A 22,949-nucleotide genomic window follows, 5' to 3' on the forward strand; every position below is an offset into this window, starting at 1 on the left:
TTTTTATATTGTTTAAACGATTTATGGATATTGGAAGCCCGCGATTGCTACTAAATCCGGGCTCAAGAGATTTTATTTGTGTTAAGCTATAAACAAACAAAACTGTACCATCCGGTTTCGCTTTTATTTTAATCAAACTTTCGAAGTTTAATTGATAAGTTTTTTTTTTTTATTGCTTAGATGGATGGACGAGCTCACAGCCCACATGGTGTTCAGTGGTTACTGGAGCCCATAGACATCTACAACGTAAATGCGCCACCCACCTCGAGATATAAGTTCTAAGATCTCAGTATAGTTACAACGGCTACCCCACCCTTCAAACCGAAACGCATTACTGCTTCACGGCGGAAATAGGCGGGGTGGTGGTACCTACCCGTGCGGACTCCCAAGAGGTCCTACCACCAGTGATTACGCAAATTATAATTTTTGCGGGTTTGATTTTTATTACACGATGTTATTCCTTCACCGTGGAAGTCAATCGTGAACATTTGTTGAGTACGTATTTCATTAGAAAAATTGGTACCCGCCTGCGGGATTCGAACACCGGTGCATCGCTACATACGAATGCACCGGACGTCTTATCCTTTAGGCCACAACGACTTCCTTAAGTTCATTTCCTCTGAGCTTTTATCTGTAGTACTTATGATAGAGTATTGTATAGCTTTTTAAACTTTCAATCTGTATAGGCCATAGATCAATAAAAAGAAAGTTATAGTATTCGCTCCAGAAAAAATTTAGTTTTAATGAAATCATCATCGTCATTCTGCTGCCCCTTCTCCCAATCACCTGGGGTCGGCGCAATATGTTTTCTCCCTTCTTTTAATGAAGATATCATCAATAAAAAAATTTTTATTAACCACATTTAATTTACCCTATCTTCTCTTATCTTTCTTATGAGAATAGGAATGTAGTGCTCTATTTTAAATGTTTCAATTATTATATGGATATACCTACTATGGGCCTACCAAGTAATATAATCAAAAACCGTATGAATCGGAGGGATCTCCTCAACCCGTTCCTCTCTGGCGAAGACCCGAAAGGTGTTAACTTCCATCGACAGCTCTGCCCCCAGCTCATTAAGGTCGCGCTTAACCTTGCGACAGCCAGTCGTCCAGATCCTCCACAGCCTTTTTCCAAAAAATTCTCTAATAAAATTAGCGTTATGAAATAGCCACCTATCTGTACTTTTTTATTATCGATACAGCTGGCAGTTTATTATATACCCCATCTGATTGCAAATGATATCCATGGCTTACCGACGTCAACAATGCTGGGAGCTAATAGCATTTAAACACACAGATGCCTTACTGGGGGTAGGGCGTCTTGTGAGTCCGCACGGGTAGATACCACCACCCCGCCTATTACTGCCGTGAAGCAGTAATACGTTATGTTTGAAGGGTGGGGCAGCCGTTGTAGCTATACTGAGACCTTAGAACTCATATCTCAAGGTGGGTGGCGGCATTTACGTTGTAGATGTCTATGGGCTCCGGTAACCACTTAACACCAGGTGGGCTGTGAGCTCTTCCACCTATATATGCAATAAATAAAAATATAACTAAAACATTAGGTTAATATCTGTTTGCGCGGAACAAATCGTTCAATGTTTGGACTCGACCGAGTGTTTTGGCAAACGTTCGTACTAACGATGCGGTTTTCGTATCTGGGTCACAAACATGTTACAACAAAGCGTACGTCCGCCGCTATGCACCTCGAAAACAAACAAACAAATAAATAAAACGGCATGTTTGTATGTACTCATATACACATCGTGCACAGGTTTTAGATTTGTCACTAATTAGCTGATTTATAGACCGGCTAATAGTGGCTTTGTTACCTTAAAAACAAAATTTGATAAAGATTTAACAAATAAAATTGAAGTTTTTATTTGTAATGTCGAATACCTGATTTTTATTAGATACATACAAATGTTCATCTTTCACAAAACAAAGTATAAACTTTTTATCCTACCTATGTTGATAGCCCTGAAAGGCTTCGCCTTGAGGTGTAGGTGAGCTTGCAAGAGCAGTGCTTCGCAGAATCTACCACCGGATCGAAAACGCGACCCACTGAGAAAATCCGACGAGAAACTCACTAGACTGTGTCTATGGGGTAATTTGCTCGCCGTGCCCTTCGTCGCAAGCGACGGGTTCGGCGAGGACGGTGACCGGTGCTTGAGGTACCTAAAACCACCGTTAATGGATCGGAAGGATTTGTAATGACATCGACTGTTTACCATTCGGTCCACAGGATTGGGTATGTAATTACTGGCGGCCACGAAAAGAGGGTTTTCATGTCGTGTCGCCTTCTCATTGTAGCGCAATGATGCCGACTGTAGATACTTACTGACTGGATCAAGTCATCATGGAGATCCACATTCCTTAGGAAACATGGTGCTTCGACGGTTATCCTGAAAAAACGGGATTAAATGACTGGAAGGGGATTCAAGTTGGTGCGGGCCGAGTGAGCGAACACTACGCTTGCATAGGTCATGACGGGGCAAGTTTGGTATATGTTTGGTTTATGTCGCGGTGGTAAGTGGCAGCTTATTTGTACCTACCCGTGTGAATCTACAGGATTTTATCACCAGCATTGAGTCAATTATATCTCATCTTATCCCACTTTATAATCAACATACTGGTCTGATTTTTAGTATTACGTGACAATGTTTTAAAGTAAAAAAAGTAGGAAGGAATTGGAGATTTCAATCGATGTCGTCAAATGAACTAACTTGAGAAATGCGAATGAACTCGACGTTGGCGGGAAAGTTCATTTCCGGTTAATTTATTTGAAATGACTTTTTGTTAACTTCGAAGTAGATTGAGCTACGATTTGAATAGGTATTTTATTTACGGAATATTTTATAAAATAAATCTAATTTGTGACTCGCTTGAAAGCCACAATACTACACACCGCAACAGAAGTTTCACTTCTTCCACGTCCGCCAACATGCACGCGCACCTAAGCTTTTTTTGATAAGATATTATTTTCCAAACAATTATTTACATGGCTCACCTGAAAAGTCGCAAACATGTCGCTTAAACCAAATAGTCTTGCAGCCCTTGACATCATATTATTACCTATGATATTTGTTAAAGAAATCCATAAAAAAGGAATATGCGATTATTTAAATTGATCACCAAAACTCGCCGTTCGCTTGGTAGGACCTCTTGTGAGTCCGCGCTGGTGGGTACCACCGCCCTGCCTATTTCTGCCGTGAAGCAGTAATGCGTTTCGGTTTGAAGGGTGGGGCAGCCGTTGTAACTATACTTGAGACCTTAGAACTTATATCTCATAGGTGGGTGGCGCATTTACGTTGTGGATGTCTATGAGCTCCAATAACCACTTAACACCAGGTGGGCTGTGAGCTCGTCGACCCAACTAAGCACTAAAAAAAAACTTTCGATATTCACGAGTTGAAGCCATATTTAAAACTATGTCTACGTAATATGAGTTCTAAGTTCTTTGTATAGTTACAACGGCTGCCTCGCCTTTCAAGCCGAAATGCATTACTTTTCACGGCAAAAATAGGCGGGGTGGTGGTACCTACCCGTGCGGACTCACAAGAGGTTCTACCACCAGTAATTACGCAAATTATAATTTTGCGGGTTTGATTTTTATTACACGATGTTATTCCTTCACCGCGGAAGTCGATCGTGAACATTTGTACGTATTTCATTAGAAAAATTGGTACCCGCCTAGTCTGCGGGATTCGAACACCGGTGCAGCACTAGATACAAATGCACCGGACGTCTTAACCTTTACACCACGACGACTCAGTAATACGATACTTACGACTTAATATACTACGACTTAGTATACTGTAATATCTATGTCAAAATCTCAAAATAAAAACTAATGTCATCCTTCACAATAAAATCATAAATATAAAGCATAGAGTACATTCGTATACATATTCGAGAAGTGACCAAAATGTTGCATTCAAATTAAACATAGGTACGCTAGTAAAGTGAATGTCACTTTAATCGTGCTCACGAGATCTCAGAGAGGATCAGGAACATGGATGAGCACATAAATATGTAGGTAATGTCTAAATAGCAATGAAAACAGGGAAATATTAAAAAGGTACAATATTTTTTTAAGATACAAACATAATGATTCATAAAATTACATTTGTTTATAAAACATGGTGCTTGTAAAAGAAGTTAAACTTAAACTTAAAAGAAGTTTAACTTCTTTTGCGGTGTGTAGTATTGTGATTTTCTACATTTTTCAAATTATTAAATCAAATTTCTCTTGTGATAAGGAGTGATGTGTGTAAGAGAAACGGCCTCTTCATCATTTATATATTACTAGCTGACCCGGAAAACTTCGTATTGCCTCAATCGATAAATAAAAGACCTAAACTTTTGTATAAAATAAACTTAAAACAAACAAAAGGAAGCCGTCCGACGGGGGACACATCAAAGGAAAAACAAAATTGTTATTTTTATTTAATTCCGAGCATTTTCATATTTATTTACCTTTTAAACCTTCTCTGGACTTCCACAAATCATTCAAGACCAAAATTAGCCAAATCGGTCCAGCCGTTCTCGAGTTTTAGCGTGATTAACGAATAGCAATTCATTTTTATATATATAGATATATTTTAAATTATATATAGGCTAAAGAGAAATGACACAATTTAGAAAAAGTGCTAGTGAGAAAATTGACAGAGCGTCCCACGAACCAAATTCGAGTTAACTTTTACGTTATCGAGAACGTTGAAAAACTCGCACTAAGTACACTGACCGCTGTTTTACGGTGTTGAAGTTTTTACAATGAAACTCAAATTATATATAAAACCTAGAATATTGACCTACTATGTATGTTACTCCCTTTTATAACTAACAACACTACCGGCTAAACTGCGCTTTCTGTAACTGGTCTTTATTGTATGTATGTATCCCTATTACTTACAACACTGTGTGTCAATATCTTTAGCCAAACAGTGTCGTAAAAACTATTTGAAATCAGATTGAATGAAATCTTTGTGCTGATTATAAAAAAATCATATGTAATCTTTGAAAGTATCATTCAAATTCAAAAGCCGAACAAAATTTTTGCTCGTCGATTATTCATTTCAAATTTGGACGACAATCCAGTTGGAGCAGCGTTTTCTCAAAATAAAAGTTCGTGTAATTTGAAGAATTAATATTGAAATAAAACAAAATGCGTGAGTGCATATCTATCCACGCGGGCCAGGCTGGTGTGCAAATCGGCAACGCGTGTTGGGAGCTGTATTGTCTCGAACATGGCATCCAACCAGACGGGCAGATGCCCTCGGACAAAACCGTCGGCGGCGGAGACGATTCCTTCAACACATTCTTCAGCGAAACAGGAGCCGGTAAACATGTTCCTAGAGCAGTATTCATAGATCTAGAACCAACAGTAGTGGATGAGGTACGCACGGGTACATACCGCCAACTTTTCCACCCCGAGCAACTGATAACGGGCAAAGAAGACGCTGCCAATAATTACGCTAGAGGACATTACACGATAGGCAAAGAAATTGTCGATTTAGTCTTAGACAGGGTCAGGAAACTCGCTGATCAATGCACCGGACTGCAGGGCTTTCTGATCTTCCATTCGTTCGGTGGCGGCACCGGATCAGGTTTTGCATCACTCCTTATGGAACGTCTCTCCGTCGATTATGGTAAGAAATCCAAACTTGAATTCGCGATATATCCGGCACCACAAATCTCTACTGCGGTTGTGGAGCCTTACAACTCTATCCTCACAACTCACACCACATTGGAACATTCAGATGCAGCATTCATGGTCGATAATGAAGCCATTTATGACATCTGTCGAAGGAACCTAGATATAGAAAGACCTACGTACACGAACTTAAACCGCCTCATTGGTCAGATAGTGTCTTCCATCACTGCGTCACTGCGATTCGACGGAGCACTGAATGTTGATTTAACAGAGTTTCAGACTAATTTAGTGCCATATCCTCGAATTCACTTTCCACTAGTGACCTACGCACCAGTTATTTCTGCCGAGAAGGCGTATCATGAGCAGCTATCTGTCGCCGAGATCACCAATGCTTGCTTCGAACCAGCAAATCAGATGGTTAAATGCGACCCGCGTCACGGGAAATACATGGCGTGCTGTATGCTGTACCGAGGAGACGTGGTTCCTAAGGATGTAAATGCCGCCATTGGCACCATCAAAACGAAACGCACCATTCAGTTTGTAGACTGGTGCCCGACAGGATTCAAGGTGGGGATAAACTATCAGCCACCAACTGTGGTACCGGGTGGAGATTTGGCGAAGGTGCAGCGCGCCGTGTGCATGCTGTCCAATACTACTGCCATAGCAGAGGCGTGGTCTCGCCTCAACCACAAGTTTGATTTGATGTATGCCAAGCGTGCATTCGTGCATTGGTACGTGGGAGAGGGGATGGAGGAAGGCGAGTTTTCAGAAGCCCGTGAGGATCTGGCCGCCCTCGAGAAAGACTACGAAGAGGTGGGAATGGATTCCGGTGAGGGCGAGGGAGAAGGCGGCGAGGAATATTAACTTTACTATTTATTTTTTAGGATGTCTTTGGATTTTGCTTAGGTCTAGAGTGTGTTTTTCGTTATGGTTATTTTTCATTGTTATGTTACGTTATGGTTTTAGTCAATAAAATGTACAAGTGTATTTTTCAATGTTTTGTTTTCATGTCTTAAATATCGTTATACTAGAAACATAGTAGTAGGATGTGAATAAGTGGTTAGCGTTAATTAGTTTCGTGAAGACATATTGCCAAGTAATTTTAAAAATACCTCATAAATTGCTCTTTTTCTATTGCAATTTGCATCTGTGTCGAAACATGGCAATTATTGTTTACACGTGTGTTATTAAATTTATACTCTGCTAGTTAAACTCTGATCGCGCGGACGTTGAATTGCTCTATTAAAATTGAAATCCAATCAAAATTTTAGACCACATCGGGACGGTCAATCCCTTAGACCAGATAAATTATTTAAATAAGTAATAGTTAAAAAAAATCAAAATACGCAATTATAGAAAACCAACTAAAAATAGAAAATAAATTTTAATAAATTTGAATTAAAAATAGTGTAAGAAAAAATGATTTTATTGTAAAAAAGCGTGGGGTGCATGGTATAAATAGTTATAAATATTTTATGAACAGATGTGAGTAGAAGGGTTATTTTTATAATATCCTAAAAAACAGTCCTGAAAAGTAGCAGGGAAAGGCAAAGGGGGTCAAAATCATGTTCAAAGATTCCGTTACAAACATACGTCTGAAGCTAATAAAAGCGTACATACTAAAAATGTCTTTATATCAATGAATTTTATTTTGGATATTATGATAAGCTACAATAAAAACTTCTTCCTCATAGGAGAACCAACAGTACATTTCATTTATTTGAATAAAAACAACAAGAATTCAAAAATATACATCAGTTATTAAATTGATCACGAGCTGTTAGAACGATGTACTCCTGCAACAAAATGTTTAGATTTAGCTTATTTATTTATTAAGCTTTTCCAGAACCTATTTTTTCTAGACCCATCCAGAACATAAATCGAAACGCTATTCGTTATATATCGTCTAACAATGTTTTTCACGATTCTATTGATTTTTCTATTGTACCAAGTCATCTAGTGGATGAACTTCCGATATGTTATGACTGCACTAGAAGCAAATAAACGTTAATCGATTAGATCATCATTATTAAAACATCAAAGTAAATGTTGAAAATGTTTCAAAATTGTATGTTTAGTGTTATAAATCCTAAACAATATAATAGATATATTAAATTCAAGATAGCTTATTCTTATACGAAATCAATGTTGCATAAATGGTAGGCAGCGGCTTGGCTCTGCCCCTGGCATTGCTGAAATCCGTGGGCGACGGTAACCATTCACCATCAGGTGGGCCGTATGCTCGTCTGCCTACAAGGGCAATAAAAAAAACATTTGTAACGCAAATTTTTCTGAATCTTGTGAGTCCGCACGGGTAGGTACCACCACCCCACCTATTTCTGCCGTGAAGCAGTAATGCATTTCGGTTTGAAGGGTGGGGTAGCCGTTGTAACTATACTGAGACCTTAAAACTTATATCTCAAGGGGGGTGGCGCATTTACGTTGTAGATGTCTATGGGCTCCAGTAACCACTTAACACCAGGTGGGCTGTGAGCTCGTCTACCCATCTAAGCAATAAAAAAAAAAAGAATTCATTTATATAAAAAACACTAATACAAATGGACATATTATTATATACCTAACTAGTACATTTTAATCTTATACTAGTACATAGTGTTTTATATTTACAATTCACTTATACATATATCTAGGAAAGGACAGGAAACGACTTGCACAAACACATATCCTCTTAACTACTTTCCTACAGCAATGTAGTTAAAGAAGAGTCTTTGCATTTTAAAAGCGCTGAAGTTTATCCTCGTTGAGGACCGACTTGCAACTAAGTAACGTCCTTTTGTGAGACGTTCATTACTCTGCAGCGCTCGTTAAAACTCTACAGCGCTTTTATAAAACTTAATCTCTTCCTAACGTAATAAAAAGTCATATGTTCAATTTTTCGTATAAGAAAACAACCATATCTTCATCGGAGATAAAGTTGAAATTTAGTTGTTTCAGAAACTGTCGATATAACTATTGATGGTGGTCGCATGATTTATCTTCGGATTTTTAATGTGACTTCGATCTTATGACTTTAAACTTGTTTTACTTGAGCGCAGTAAAACAACTTTACTGCACATCGTTGAGCGTCTTGCTTAGTTTCCTCTCTGGCTTGATGCACGAAACCATCTATAATGTATCTAAAGTGTAGCGAAAATCATCACAGAACACAACATATTTGATAGATGGCTGAATCTCGCTTACGACATTTTCAAGATGCTTATCTTGAAAATTGCTTAAATACAAGTTCCGAACAATAACATTCGTACCGTCGGTCTACCAAGCAATATCACCCGCTCGGTGGAAGATCTTCCCTTTGTCGTATACCCCCAAAATAGTATAGCTGTTTTAGGTAAATGTACACTGGGAAAGACTGTACTATCTAGCTGTGACTTTATTATCGCTACGAATGCACTGTTCTCACTGATTTATTTGACCGTCTGGCATTATGTGATCACCGTTGCTCATGGAAACCATCAATCGACTTCATTTATAAATGGACAAGTTCGTTCGACGAAAACTAAAGTTGATGACTTCAAACCTTATTAAGCGACCGCTGTATTTTAGAATTTTTTCTCGTAGCATGTAATACATATTTTATTATTACTATATAAACTAGAAGAGTTGACGTAATATAAGAGTAACAAATAACTAGTAATCTGGAATATATTTTGCGTTGTCTCACAGTTTATTGACCTTTCATATACCAACCTTCTCCGAGTAGCAGCCTGCTTAATACCAAAATAGACATCGCAGCTGATATTAAAGATAATTATCATCAAAACAATGAAATTCGCAATGAGGAAACACAATAAGATCAACACGTCTTTGGAAACGTTGACCAAATGATTGTTGGACTTGACAAAACGGCCAAAGGGGCAGTATCTGTAAGAAAATCATAAAAATTTTATTAGAAAAAAAAATCGCCGCACTATTTTTTTCCCCTGCGTATTTTTATAGCCTTGAGGGGCTATTTCAGGTTCTCCTTGACGTGTAGGTGAGCTCACGGGACTCAAACCGGAGTGTTGCTAAAACCGGCCCTTGCAAGAGCAGTGCCAATCTACCAAATCGGAAACGCGACCCACTGAGAAGATCCGGCGAGAAACTCAGTGGGCTGTGTCTATGAGTTAATTTATTCGTCGAGCCCTTCGTTGCAAGCGACGCGACGGGTTCGGCGAGTACGGTGACCGGTGTTTGAGGTACCTAAAAGCACCGTTAATGGATCGGGAGGATAAAAATATATAATATTTTTGTTTTATGTATATAATAAATATAAAATGAAATGAAGTTAATTAATATGAAACGGCATGAAATGAAATGAAATGATTTCAGGTGAAATATAATCTCAGTAAAATGGTGGTCATTTACTGAGACTTTTTCGGTCGACTTTTTGGAGAATCCGCTACGTCCTTGTTGGGTTCTTCAAAAATGTTTAGTAAAAAATCTCAGCAAGCTCCTGCCATTGAACTGACACGAGACGATCTAACAGGCCTCGATAAGTATAAAACTGTCGTTACTTACCTTAAATTATACGAAGCGCATTTATCATAAATATTTTCTGCTGTTCGCGTGAAAATGTTACAGCGATGAACGATTACTTTCTGTTTGCACTTCGCTTCGTTCAGCTCTACGATTCGATTCGGCCCGCGGTTTTGTATGTCCAAAGACGCTTTCAAACTACATTTGTCATTCGCCCCCTTGATTCCGGTACATTTACAAGGCATTTTTTCTCGTGTCGCCGTTATTAGAGTACATTTCTAAGGTTGTTGGTGAAATTTTATTGTTTATTTTGTATTTTGGTTATGGTATTTTGAGTTGTTTTAAGAATTAAATGACGTGGCTTTTGAAAACTGTCTCAAGTCAAATGAGATGATAGTGTTGTCAGGCGCTGTTAGTGATTTACACAATAATATAATGCATATTAATAATACGTATTAGTTTATCATAAGTGTTATCCGATTTAGATTTAGCTAGGTAGACAGATTTTTGGATTCAAAATGTTTAGTTTTCAAAGTTAGGGCGTATTGCAAGGCCGCCTATTTCTGATAAAATGCAGTCACGTGTTCCGCTTTGAATGGTACGTTGAGTATTTTACTATCCGATTTTTTATTCGTTTTTTTTACTGCTTAGATGGATGGACGAACTCACAGCCCACCTGGTGTTAAGTGGTTACTGGAGCCCATAGAAATCTACAACGTAAATGCGCCACCCACCTAGAGATATAAGTTCTAAGGTCTCGGTATAGTTACAACGGCTACCCCACCCTTCAAACCGAAACGCATCACTGCTTCACGGCACAAATAGGCAGGGTGGTGGTACCTACCCGTGCGGACTCACAAGAGGTCCTACCACCGGTAATTACGCAAATTTAAATTTTCCGGGTTTGATTTTTTTACACGATGTTTAATTTACCGTGGAGGTCAATCGTGAACATTTGTTAAGTACGTATTTTATTAGAAAAATTGTTACCCGCCTGCGGGATTCGAACACCGTTGCATCGCTAGATACGAATGCACGGACGTCTTATCTTTTAGGCCACGACGACGACTATTTCTTCAAAATTCTATTTCATCAAAAGTTTGTTTACACATGTCAAATTTTCTATATATTAATACGTGAAGCAAAAATTTTGTAGCCCTTTTTACAAAAATTGCGCGGACGGAGGAGCATGAAATTTCCCACACTTATAGAGAATATACAGGAGAAGTGCAGAATGTTAATATTTTCTTAAATTATGCATAAAGAATACATTAAATCAATATAAAAACATTACACACACTACTATGTATTTGACACACACACAAACACGCATGCATAATGTTTGTTTATTGTCAAACTTTCGTTATTCCCTAAAATCTGTGTTCAAATTGACAATAGATTAATATTTTTTGTCTTTATTAATATTTGTCTAAAGTGTAGTCGTAAAAACCAGTGTAGGTTTATATACTAGTATAGATTTATCAATTTAAACATAAATTAAAATGTAGACATAGTATATTCTTTTTGTAGTACAATAAGTGACATCTATCAGAGATGACAACAGGTCATAAAGGCAATTTGATTATATATGTAACACATAATTTTGTCCCAGAATTCGCAAAAAATATATAAATAAATTAAAAAAAGAATGACAACAAGTAGAATCGCTGTTTACAATTGACTTATCAGGTCACAATAAAAATTAAGATGCAATGTGTAAGTCTAGTTTTGATAAATCTATGCAAATAAATACTCAACTCCTTATTTCATTATTTTTTGTTTTGTGTTAAGCAAAATTTTATTCATAAATCACCATCACCGTAACGCAAAATGTTTCTACGATACAAACTTTACTACCCCTTTGCCCGTTTTAGGATATCAAATATTTCCTTGATGTGTCCACAGGGAAATATATTGTCGATAATATGAATCTTGAGATCCTCTGGTTTGGTATTTTTTTCAACTCTATGCGTGTATATTGGAACAAAACTTTTATGAGTTTTTCTGGGGTTTCTCGTGGTTCGAAAAGATCACTGTCCATCTGTTGTTAACTGGTTACCAAAGCTCATAGGATAAATAAATAAATGCCACCATACACCTTAAGACATGAGTCCCAATAAAGATGCTTTGGATGCCCGACCCTTCTAACCGAAAGGCATGATTGGTTCGCAGTGAAATTAGGTGGGATGGTGGTACATACCGTAGCCAGCTCACAATACCACCATTGATTTATTTAAATTAACCGTTCTAATTTTTTTATCACACGATGACATTCTTTTATTACAGAAGTAGAGAAATCGTTAGCTACTATATCAAGTATTATACGAATACTGTATTAGTATTGTTACTATAACCCTAGGTGGGCATACGTGTTCTTATTGTGGTATTTAGCTTCTATCTTGAGATAAAGAAAAGTATCTCGCAGAGCGCTGGCAGTCTCAGCATTGGATTACAGATGTCCTGACGCTCAACCGACGTTTGTGTCGCTATTTATGTCGATAACTGTATCACGATCTACAACGTCAAAACAAAAATTAAGTTTACGTGCCTAATTATAATATAACGATAAGCTGTTGGGCCTTGATTCAATATGATTGTGTAATTATTTCAATAATTATGAGCTGCATATCGGTTTATAGCTTGAATTATAAATGAATTTTAGTTAGTTGTGGTATTTGTAAGGGACAAGCAGCTATTTTCACTTATTTACGAGGCTTTTTCAGTTACGCTATTGGTTATTTTTAATTTCCACAGAAACGTACATTACATACGAAGTAATGTGAAAAATAAAGTTTTGAAAATTATAAACGACAGGCAACAGTCCCATATTTTTTTTAATTGCAAACAGACATCGGCAAAATGAATGAAATTATTGTGAATGGGCAAAAGATTATGGAAAATCCAAAAGATCCTGACAAAAATATACAAGAGATTTTGATTGTTGTTACAAAAAAGAATCGGAACAGATCAAAAAGAAGGAAAAAGTCAAAATATCAGGCTCTGGAGAAACCAGAGTCATATAATAAGTTAACTAGATTTTTAAGTTATTCTGACCTTGCATTTGAGAGTGTAAAACACATACGCAGCTCAGAATTATCTACAAAAAGATCAAGACTTCCTAATTACATCGTAAGTAATGAATCCGAACAGGAATCTGAACACAGTACAACAAACAAAAATGCGTTTATTAATCCTGTTCAAAAATCAAGGTTCAAAGTTTATAGATGTCAGATGAACACACAAGAAGAAGGCTGTTGCTGTAATTGTAACTCTGACGCTATGTTCGAAGTCATGAAAAGTCTTTACGATTGCTATAAAAAAAAGAATTGCGATAATTGCAACTGTATTCTTTGCGGTCATTTGCCTAGAGAAGAAAGACGTCTAGCGGAAATGAGAAAGTCTACCGGTCGATTAACATCTATTCCGTCGGAAACGGCTAGCGCAAAAGAACGTCGAAAAGATAAAGTTAAGAACCTTGAAAAATCAATGGTGGGAAAATCAGCAGTGGAAAAAGAGAAACTGTTAGAAGAAGCGGCTATGAAAGGTATACCACTTCCGGAGGGGAAAACTGCTTCCGAGAAAGAATTAATAAAAAAAGTTAAAACAAAACTAGGCATGCCACAAGAACCCAAAACTGAAGCTGAAAAAGCAAAACTACGGAAAGCTGAAGCTGCTGGAATGATCATACCTCTCGAAGGCAAATCTATGGCAGAGAAGGAAAAAATTCTAAAGAAACAAGCTGAATTGGGCATACCTCTTCCAGAAGGAAGGACTCCATCGGAAAAGGCTCTGATACAAAGAATCAAAACTGGCGCTGGTTTACCATCCGTGAAAATGAAACCATCTGAGAGAATACGTAAAGCAAAAGAAGCTGGATTACTAACTCCATTAGAAGGCAAAACCGCCGAACAAAAAGAAAAAATAATCAAAGGACTAGCAATGTACGGTATTCCCTTACCAGAAGGTAAAACAGCATCTGAAAAAAAGTTAATAAATAAAGTGAGAGATGAGTTGGGTTTGCCACCAGAACCAAAAACAACAGCAGAGAAAGAAAAGTATGCTAAAGCCCAAGCTGCTGGACTTATAATACCATTGGAAGGAAAAACGCCAGAACAAAAAGAGAAAATTCTAAGAGGTCAGGCTGCATTAGGTCTTCCCCTGCCTGAAGGGAGAACTGCATCAGAGAAAGCATTAATAAAAAAAATTAAAGCCTCTACTAAAGAACCGTCGATCGCAGCAAAACCATCAGAAAGACTACGGAGGGCTAAAGCAGCCGGTTTTGTGACACCTCTTGAAGGCAAATCACAAGAACAAAAAGAATATATTCTTAAGGGCTTGGCTGCACATGGTGTTCCACTGCCAGAAGGTAAAACAGCATCTGAAAAAAAATTAATAAATAAGGTGAGAGATGAGTTGGGTTTGCCACCAGAACCAAAAACAGCTGCGGAAAAAGAAAAATATAACAAAGCAGTGGCAGCCGGTATTATAGTACCCCTTGAAGGGAAAACGAACGCCGAAAAGGAAAAGATATTAAAAGCACAAGCAGACATGGGTATATCTCTCCCAGAAGGTCGAACTCCTTCTGAGAAAGCCTTAATAAAAAAAATTAAAAGCGAGAGAAAGAAAAAATCTGTCGGTGTCTCTGTTGGAAAACCTGCACTACCACCTGAAAAAGCTAAAGAGTTAGATGCACAGACCGCAAAAGTAATGACAGAAGGCAAAGGACCTAGCGACGAATGTATTTGCGATCTTTTAACACCTGAGAGTGAAAGAGAAAGACGATTTCCAGGAAAAATAACTTCAGAAAAATTAAGAGCTGCAAAAGCTGCTGGTCTTTTAACACCTCTTGAAGGTAAAACTCCAGAACAAAAAGAAAGAATATTGAAAGGACTTGCTAGGCAAGGTCTGCCTTTGCCAATAGGTAAAACGGCTTCGGATAAGAAACTTATCAACAAAGTTCGTGTGGAGCTAGGTTTGCCTCCGGAGCCTAAAACTCAATCGATAAAAGAAAAGTATGCCAAAGCCCAAGCAACTGGTCTCATAACTCCTTTAGAAGGAAAAACAAACGATCAAAAAGAAAAAATTCTTAGGGGTCAGGCGCAATTAGGTATTCCCCTACCTGAAGGACGAACACCATCAGAAAAAGCATTAATAAATAAAGTGAAAGGTGCAGCTGCACTTGGAACTTCTCTTGGAAGAATTCCTTCAGAAAAAATTAGGAAAGCAAAAGCAGCTGGTTTACTAACACCGTTGGAAGGAAAAACACCACAACAAAAAGAAAAAATTTTGAAGGGCCTAGCAAAAGCTGGTATTCCTTTACCCGAACCAAAAACCGTTTCAGAAAAAAATTTAATTCGGAAAGTTCGTCAAGAAGTCGGTTTGCCTCCGGAGCCCTCAACGCCATCATTAAAAGAGAAGTATAGAAAAGCACAAGCTGCAGGTATTATAACACCTTTAGAAGGAAAGTCTCATACTGAGAAAGAAAAAATTCTGAAAAAAATGTATGACTCTGGTATACCATTACCAGAAGGCCGAACTCCTTCGGAAAAGGCTCTGATAAAAAAGATAACAGGAATTACTCCTATAAAAGTTCCATCAGAAAAACTACGTAAAGCTAAAGCAGCTGGCTTCCTAACTCCCTTAGAAGGAAAAACAACAGAACAAAAAGAGAAGATATTGAGAGGATTAGCTAAGAACGGTATACCTTTACCTGAAGGGAGAACGCCATCCGAAAAAAAAATTATTGATAAAGTTCGAAGGGAAATGGGCTTACCTCCTGAACCAAAAACAGCTGCGATGAAAGAAAAGTATGATAGAGCCGCAGCTGCTGGTTTGTTGACTCCACTTGAAGGCAAAACAGACTCTCAAAAAGAAAAAATATTACAAGCACAAGCTCAATTAGATTTGCCTCTTCCTGAAGGTAGAACTCCTTCAGAAAAAGCCTTAATTGCCAGAGTAAAACGATCAATAGTAGCAATCCCTTCAGAGAAGTTCCGCAAAGCCAAAGCTGCGGGTTTTTTAACTCCGTTAGAAGGTAAGACACCGGCACAAAAAGAAAAAATTATGAGGGGCTTAGCGGAACATGGATTACCATTACCAGAAGCCAAGACAGCGTCTGAAAGAAAATTGATGGAAAAAGTAAGAAAAGACTTAGGCTTACCTCCAGAACCGAAATCAGCAAAGGAGAAAAAGAGATACAATAAAGCTTTAGCTGCTGGAGCTATAGTACCATTAGAAGGCAAAACGAAAGCACAAAAAGAAAAGATTCTGAAAAAACAAGCAGAAATGGGTATTCCTCTGCCAGAAGGAAGGACAAAATCTGAAAAAGCATTAATTGCTAAAATTAAAGCAGAAACAAAGCCAGAGGTCTCTGCTGCATCATTAGTTACGCAAATACCATCTGAAAAACTCAGGAAAGCTCAGGCAGCCGGCTTGCTAACACCACTAGAAGGAAAGTCGAATACAGAAAAAGAAAAAATTCTAAGAGGATTGGCTGAATATGGCCTACCATTACCAGAGGGTAAGACCAAATCGGAGAGAAGTCTGATCCATAAAGTTAGAACTGAACTCGGAGTACCTCCCGTACCTAAAACTCTATCACAAAAAGAGATCATTCGAAAAGCAAAAGCCGACGGTTTGTTGACACCTCTCACAGGGAAAACTACTGCGCAAAAAGAAAAAATTCTGAGAGGATTGGCGGAAGCCGGTCTGCCTATGCCCGAAGGAAAAACTCCCTCTGAAAAAGCTTTAGTCAAAAAGGTACGAAAAGCCGCCGGCTTGCCGCCCGAAACGACGCCCTCAGAAAAACTGGGTAAAATAAAGAGAAGAGGAAAGAAAGGGGAATCGATAAAGAAAGGTGCCAAAACTTTAAGCGCCAAAGCAGCCGGCATCGACGAAGAATTAGAAGATATTACAAAAACAACAAAATGCGATCGAGCTTGTGGTTGTGATAAGAAAAAAATCCGTTTCAAACATAGCTACGTCAAAATACGTGTCACTTCACCGGATATATCGTCGCTCTGCCCCTGTCCTGAAGAATGCGTACCTGGTGTAAAACACGGAGTTTTCACGGACAGTGAAGGAATAAAGGTTACCGTGGGCAGTGCCGTTGGAGTCCCATCTTTTTCAACGAATCTATCAAATAAAATAAATCAACCAGATTTCATTTATTTTAACAAGCATTACTTAGAAGAGTCGTCTTCTGAGTGCACTCTTGGGTATAGTAGTTCAAACAAACAAAATTCATACACTAAAACGACGAGCAGCTTTAACAAAAAAATATATTTATGCGATGCAGAAGAGACCTATCAAAATGCATACTCGTACATTTACGATTACGTCTCACGTATACAACCAGAATTGTTACAAGATTACATTGATGGGTGTTACGAAGTGCCTTCGACATCAATAAGTTACAGAGCATCTGTATCTATATCATTAATATCGAAAGAAGGGACCGCCACGTCTGGATCAAGTTTCGACTCGATTATAATATACAAAACAGAATCATCTCTGAGTCTTCGTACTAATAACGAGACGATAGCAACTGTCAGTATTATATCATTTGTGGACAGCTGTTCGACATCTAAATCGAGAGAATATTTGTGTTACTCTCATTCTGGAGCGCACAGTGATCTGACAACCGAAGAAACGGAGTATTTCACTAATATCGTCGACTATAGTGCTGTTGATGCACTGCCTAGGTAATGTACCGAGTGTTTTTTGTTAGTGTTGCCGAGCGAATGAACATGCCCGGTTAGTTGAGCGACTCCTGGAGCCCGTGGCTATCAGGGCGAAGTCTCAAATGGTATTTACTATTGCACCACTCTTAAAACCAAAAAACACAACTGAAGCCTAGAGGTAGAAGAGTAGATGGAAATTGTCAGTGCGGACCCATATTATGCCCTATCTGCAGTAGTTAAATACGTTTATAATTTACTAGCGACCCGCCCTCGCTTCGCTTCGGAAACATTAAAACACACATGAAATCAAAAAAAATAATAAAAAAAAATAAAAAAAAAGTAGCCTATGTTCATCAGGGACAATGTCGGCTTCTAATGGAAAAAGAATTTTTCAAATCGGTCCAGTAGTTTCGGAGCCTATTGGAAACAAACAAACAAACAAATCTTTCCTCTTTATAATATTAGTATAGATTAAGGTTATTTAGTGCACAACGCTGTGTTCTTTATAAAGACCGATAGATCATGTTTAGGTAGTTCATTGTTGTTTCGGTAGCAATTCCATTACACCTAGCATGCCACTGACAGTATTAAGCCGACATCGCGCGTAAGTTATTCAATAGTTAAGAAAATAAGTACTACACTGGTGGTAGGACATGCTGTGAGTCCGCACGGGTAGGTACCACCAACCTGCCTATTTCTGCCGTGATACAGTAATGCGTTTCGGTTTGAAGGGTGGGGCAGCCGTTGTAACTATACTGAGACCTAAGCAATAAAAAAAATATAAAAAAAAATGAATTTTTAATATATTATGAGTGGCTCCTGAAGCCTAATCATGAATTGAGCGTTTCAGTTTTTTTTTTATTTTTTTTATTTCCTTGCACGCAGACGAGCATTCGGCCCGCGTGATGGTAAGTAGCTACCGTCGTCGTTGGACATCAGCAACGGCAGCGGCACAGCTTCTTTCACGCGCACCATTTTCATTTCAAATTTTATTTATGACATGTATGTATCCTTATTTATAATAAGGCATTTATTTCAGTAATAGCGCTTCTTCATTAGAAGTACCGCAAGAAGAAAAAAAGGGACAAATTCCAAATAACAACATGCACATTTTTGCAATGCGCCAAACAGATAATAATATATCTACTGTCTATAACGATAAAGCTGCATACAGTAGCAACCAGAATCATCCTATATTAGTTGTAAACGATCTAAACAGTGACGAACAAATTGTTGACATTATTGATAATATTTTGAATGAAGAGTTTATTGAAGATATGTCCTCGGTTTATCTGATGATACCGGCGTCCGATTATGAAACCGACTGTTCAGAATTTAGCTCAACTATCTGTATACAACTTTCTGAAAACTTTCCTACTTGGACGAATAGTGGAAGTAAGTAAACGAAAAAAAAAACTAAATGACTATGTATGTACCTATGGCCTCGAAGCAACGCACACCAAAACGACGAACATTCAACATTATATTTGTATACACAGAGATAAACATATGTTATTCTGACTTAAACATTCCGCATTCATCAACACAGAAAATATTCTCTACCTTCTTCTGAGCAATGCAGGATTAGCAAACGAGACAAGATAATCAGACAAGGATACTGCATCCGATAAGAGGCTGCGATAAAATAAAAACATTACTTCGATACCATGTCATAAAATGCGACGGGGCTTCCAAGTTGTCCTTTCTATGGGCTCCAGTAACTATAAGCACTGCGGTTTTCGGTCTATCTAACTTTTTTTTTCTCTCACAAGGCTCGACGTACGGAAGATATGTATCATCTATGGGAGTAAAGCTGTCTTCTAAAGGTAGAAGAAATACACCGCGTGGCCTGTTAGCTGACAACCATGACAATAATTTCCGTAATAACCGCTGCAATACATCCTCCGAAGCATTGTTACGGACCTCTAAAACGCTCAATAAGCAGTGTCAAGTGAAATTGAAGAAGACAACGCCTCGTGCTCGTTGTGTTTCAGTAGATACAGTTTCGGAAAGACCTTGCTGTTGTCCTCCTAAGAGATTGGAATCGAATTATGGTTCAAACGATCGATGCGTGGCTAGCGTTGTTTCTGAACTCATCACTCCAATGATTTTCAATGAAGGGATTGCACAAGGTATTTTAATGTTTCTTTTTAATTTTAATGACTTTTATGCTGTAAGGAATTTTAGTATAAATCGGGTACTCGTAGTAGAGGGCACTGCGACCCTGCACGGGAAGGAGTCATGCGTTCCGATTTCAAGGTTCGGTCGGCCGTCTTCCAATATACGATCGGGTGGATTCGTTTACATTATAATTTCCATTGTATTTACTGGTGGTAGTACCTCTTGAGAGTCCGCACGGGTAGGTACCACCACCCTGCCTATTTCTGCCGTAAAGCAGTAATGCGTTTCGGTTTGAAGGGTGGGGCAGCCGTTGTAACTATACTAAGACCTTAGAACTTATATCTTATGGCGCATTTACGTCGTAGATTTCTATGGGCTCCAGTAACCACTTAACACCAGGTGGGCTGTGAGCTAGTCCACCCAACTAAGCAATTAAAAATTTTTTTTTTAAAATTGGCTTTAGTAACAATTTAACACTAAATCGACAGTGAGTTCTTCCACGCACCCCATTAATGGATGCACCAATCGATTTTTTATAATTCCGTTGCTTCATTTGTCATGAAGACAATTGATACTGTTACACATTGAGGTTAGGGATAAATAAAAATTCTACCGAATTACAAGTTAACACTGTCTTGTCACTTAGAACACTCACAGAACACTTTAAAATTCTTAATTCACTTCTTCTGCTCCCCTTCAGGTTTTTATTTATTGCTTATGTGGGTAGGCGAGCTCACGGCCTACCTGGTGTTAAGTGCTTACCGGAGCCCATAGACACCTACGACGTAAATGCCGCCACCCACCTCAAGACATACGTTTTAGGTCTCAGTTTTAAGAGTACAACGGTTGTGATCCGTTCGCTGTTTCGCTTCGAGTAGTTCCGATTACATACTGAGTACGTGCCATTTCTGCAACGCTTTTATAGTCGATACTACATCCCTAGAATTATCGAGAACATTCTTGACAAGTCGAGAAGTTTCGATATGTATTTCCACTATTTGTTAATAGATGGCGTTGTACTTTTCGAGCGTTCTCGATTTTTGTAGTTCTTTTGATATTCGTTTATATCTCAATGATAGATGGCGTTACTCTTACCGGCGTAACAATACAATAGTTAATATGATAATAGGATGTAAAGATACCGCTTTTTTTTAAATGTAACGTTTTCGAATTTGTTTCAGGTTTAAGCGAAGAAGCTTGCTTACCTAACAAAGGATCAAGATTATTGGAACCGACTCCGGTTAGACACTGCAAAATACCCACTTGCAGCGAAAGCGCTAATGCTAAAACGAAGCCTACCAATATCAGATTGCCCAAATCCAAATGTCAACCTGGTGACTATAACCAGGCGTCCAGGTCTTGTAACTGCTGCCCTGAAAATCAAGTGGAAACGTTCTCTAATACATCGAAGCCAATGAAGTCTACTGGTGTAGGTTGTTCTCCACCGGTTTCAAGGGGGAACTTAGCCGTACTTCCTCCTAGAGGTGATTACCATTAAAATTTTCATGCGGTATTAGTTGTATACGAAAAGATCTAAATAACCAAGCATTTCTCGCCGTAACTTACCATCACATCCCAATAAGTTCCCGGAAACGTGATGTTGAAGTTTATATATTTAATTACCATAATTGTCTAGTTATGTTACACGGTGGATATCTCGAGTTTATTTAAGCAACAAATCTAAAAATATATTTTGTAACAATAATCATTTATTTTAATTGTTTTCCAGCAAATTGCGGGATACCATCTTGCTGTAATGAAAACTTACCAACTTTAAGAACAGCAGGTATTACTAGTTTACTTATTTCTTTCGATGACTCGAAGTTGATCCTTTATCAACGATTTACTTTAAATACATTTACGTACGTTAATATTATATTACAGGATATTAACTATTTTTACACGCATCATTTTAAACGCAAGCACCGCAGTTTGTTTCATCATAATATTGCTAAATCGTCTAAACAGATTAGACATCACTTAATGTTGAATGACACGAAAAATCGTTTTTTCTTTTTTTTGAATCCGTCTTGTTCTTAATACATTTTTTTTTACAGATAATTTAAATAAAAACGGATTATGTGAAAATAATATGCCAAAGGAGAAAAAGCTGTGCGCGTGTAAATTGAAAGATAAAACAATTAAATTTGAATCTCCGTGTCTGTGCGGCGGTCGAAAGTCGCCTGCAGAACATGAGCAATGTGTGGAAACACCAAAGAAGCAAGCCTGTGTCTGTAAAGATAAAAATAAAAATAAAAAAGTAATTTGTGAATGTCCCGAAGAAGAAGAACTCCCAATCGAAGATATCGACATTGTGCCTGATGAAAAATACATGAGAAAAATGAAGTCGGACTTGACACAGACTACTTCAGGTTTTAAATTAACCAAACCGAAACGACCTGTTGAAGATAATATGAGTTTCGAAGATGCCTTAATGTATTACAAGGCTTTTGCAGAAGCAGAAGATGTACAAGAAGACGAATCTTGTATATGTAATGAAAATCAACAAGTTACAATCAGCAATAACATGATCTGCGAATGTCCTGACGAACCATCGGAACCGTTAGAAGAAGAGCCATTTAGAGGACTAAAAATATCTATAGGTGGAAAAGGCTCGGGTTCTAAAGGACTAACCGGAATTTGCTGTTTTGATTTAACTCAAGAAATAAATGGGCTTAGCTAAGGTACAACGCCATCTTTGAATATTTCATAGAACTACCTCAGAATAAAAGTTAATTTATTCTTATTAAACTGTTGTCTGCCCGTGTTTTGTAATATAAATACGTTTTTGTGATACTGATAACATAAAAATAAATGTTTTTAACATTTTAAAATTGTTGAATTTGTTTTGTTCTTGTTTACATTTTGACACTAAAATATGTGTCAATTTGACAAATCTATCTCGTCTTGTCTTCCGCACTTGGGTCTTAAAAGTAATATTATTAATGCAACAAATAAAATTCACCTTTAAAACAATCGCACGCACGAAATAAAACTAAAAGTGGACCGACT

At 37.9% G+C, this 22,949-nt stretch overlaps 3 protein-coding genes across 3 annotated transcripts; 2 read left to right on the forward strand and 1 right to left on the reverse strand.

Annotated features, from left to right (window-relative positions):
- The first annotated feature begins 5,037 nt into the window (after positions 1-5,037).
- LOC101745545 (tubulin alpha-1 chain) lies at positions 5,038-6,653 on the forward strand. Its single transcript, XM_021352353.1, has one exon. It carries the CDS (start codon positions 5,170-5,172, stop codon positions 6,520-6,522), a length of 1,353 nt encoding a protein of 450 aa, XP_021208028.1. The 5' UTR covers positions 5,038-5,169; the 3' UTR covers positions 6,523-6,653.
- Positions 6,654-7,349: 696 nt separating this feature from the next.
- Positions 7,350-10,524, reverse strand: LOC101745693 (uncharacterized). The gene is made up of 3 exons (XM_004932748.5): positions 10,177-10,524; positions 9,367-9,540; positions 7,350-7,454 (listed from the first exon to the last, which is right to left on the reverse strand). Exons 1-3 carry the CDS (start codon positions 10,377-10,379, stop codon positions 7,439-7,441), a joined length of 393 nt encoding a protein of 130 aa, XP_004932805.1. The 5' UTR covers positions 10,380-10,524; the 3' UTR covers positions 7,350-7,438.
- A 1,135-nt stretch (positions 10,525-11,659) lies between these two features.
- On the forward strand, positions 11,660-22,771 carry LOC101742420 (uncharacterized). The gene is made up of 7 exons (XM_012695978.4): positions 11,660-11,850; positions 12,889-17,837; positions 18,856-19,211; positions 19,589-19,948; positions 21,119-21,421; positions 21,667-21,723; positions 21,995-22,771. The coding sequence occupies exons 2-7, from the start codon at positions 12,994-12,996 to the stop codon at positions 22,618-22,620; spliced, it is 6,546 nt and encodes a 2,181-aa protein (XP_012551432.3). The 5' UTR covers positions 11,660-11,850; positions 12,889-12,993; the 3' UTR covers positions 22,621-22,771.
- Positions 22,772-22,949: the final 178 nt, after the last annotated feature.

This window comes from Bombyx mori, chromosome 1, assembly GCF_030269925.1.
Source record: "Bombyx mori chromosome 1, ASM3026992v2".
In the NCBI taxonomy this organism is placed as follows: Eukaryota; Metazoa; Arthropoda; class Insecta; order Lepidoptera; family Bombycidae; genus Bombyx; species Bombyx mori.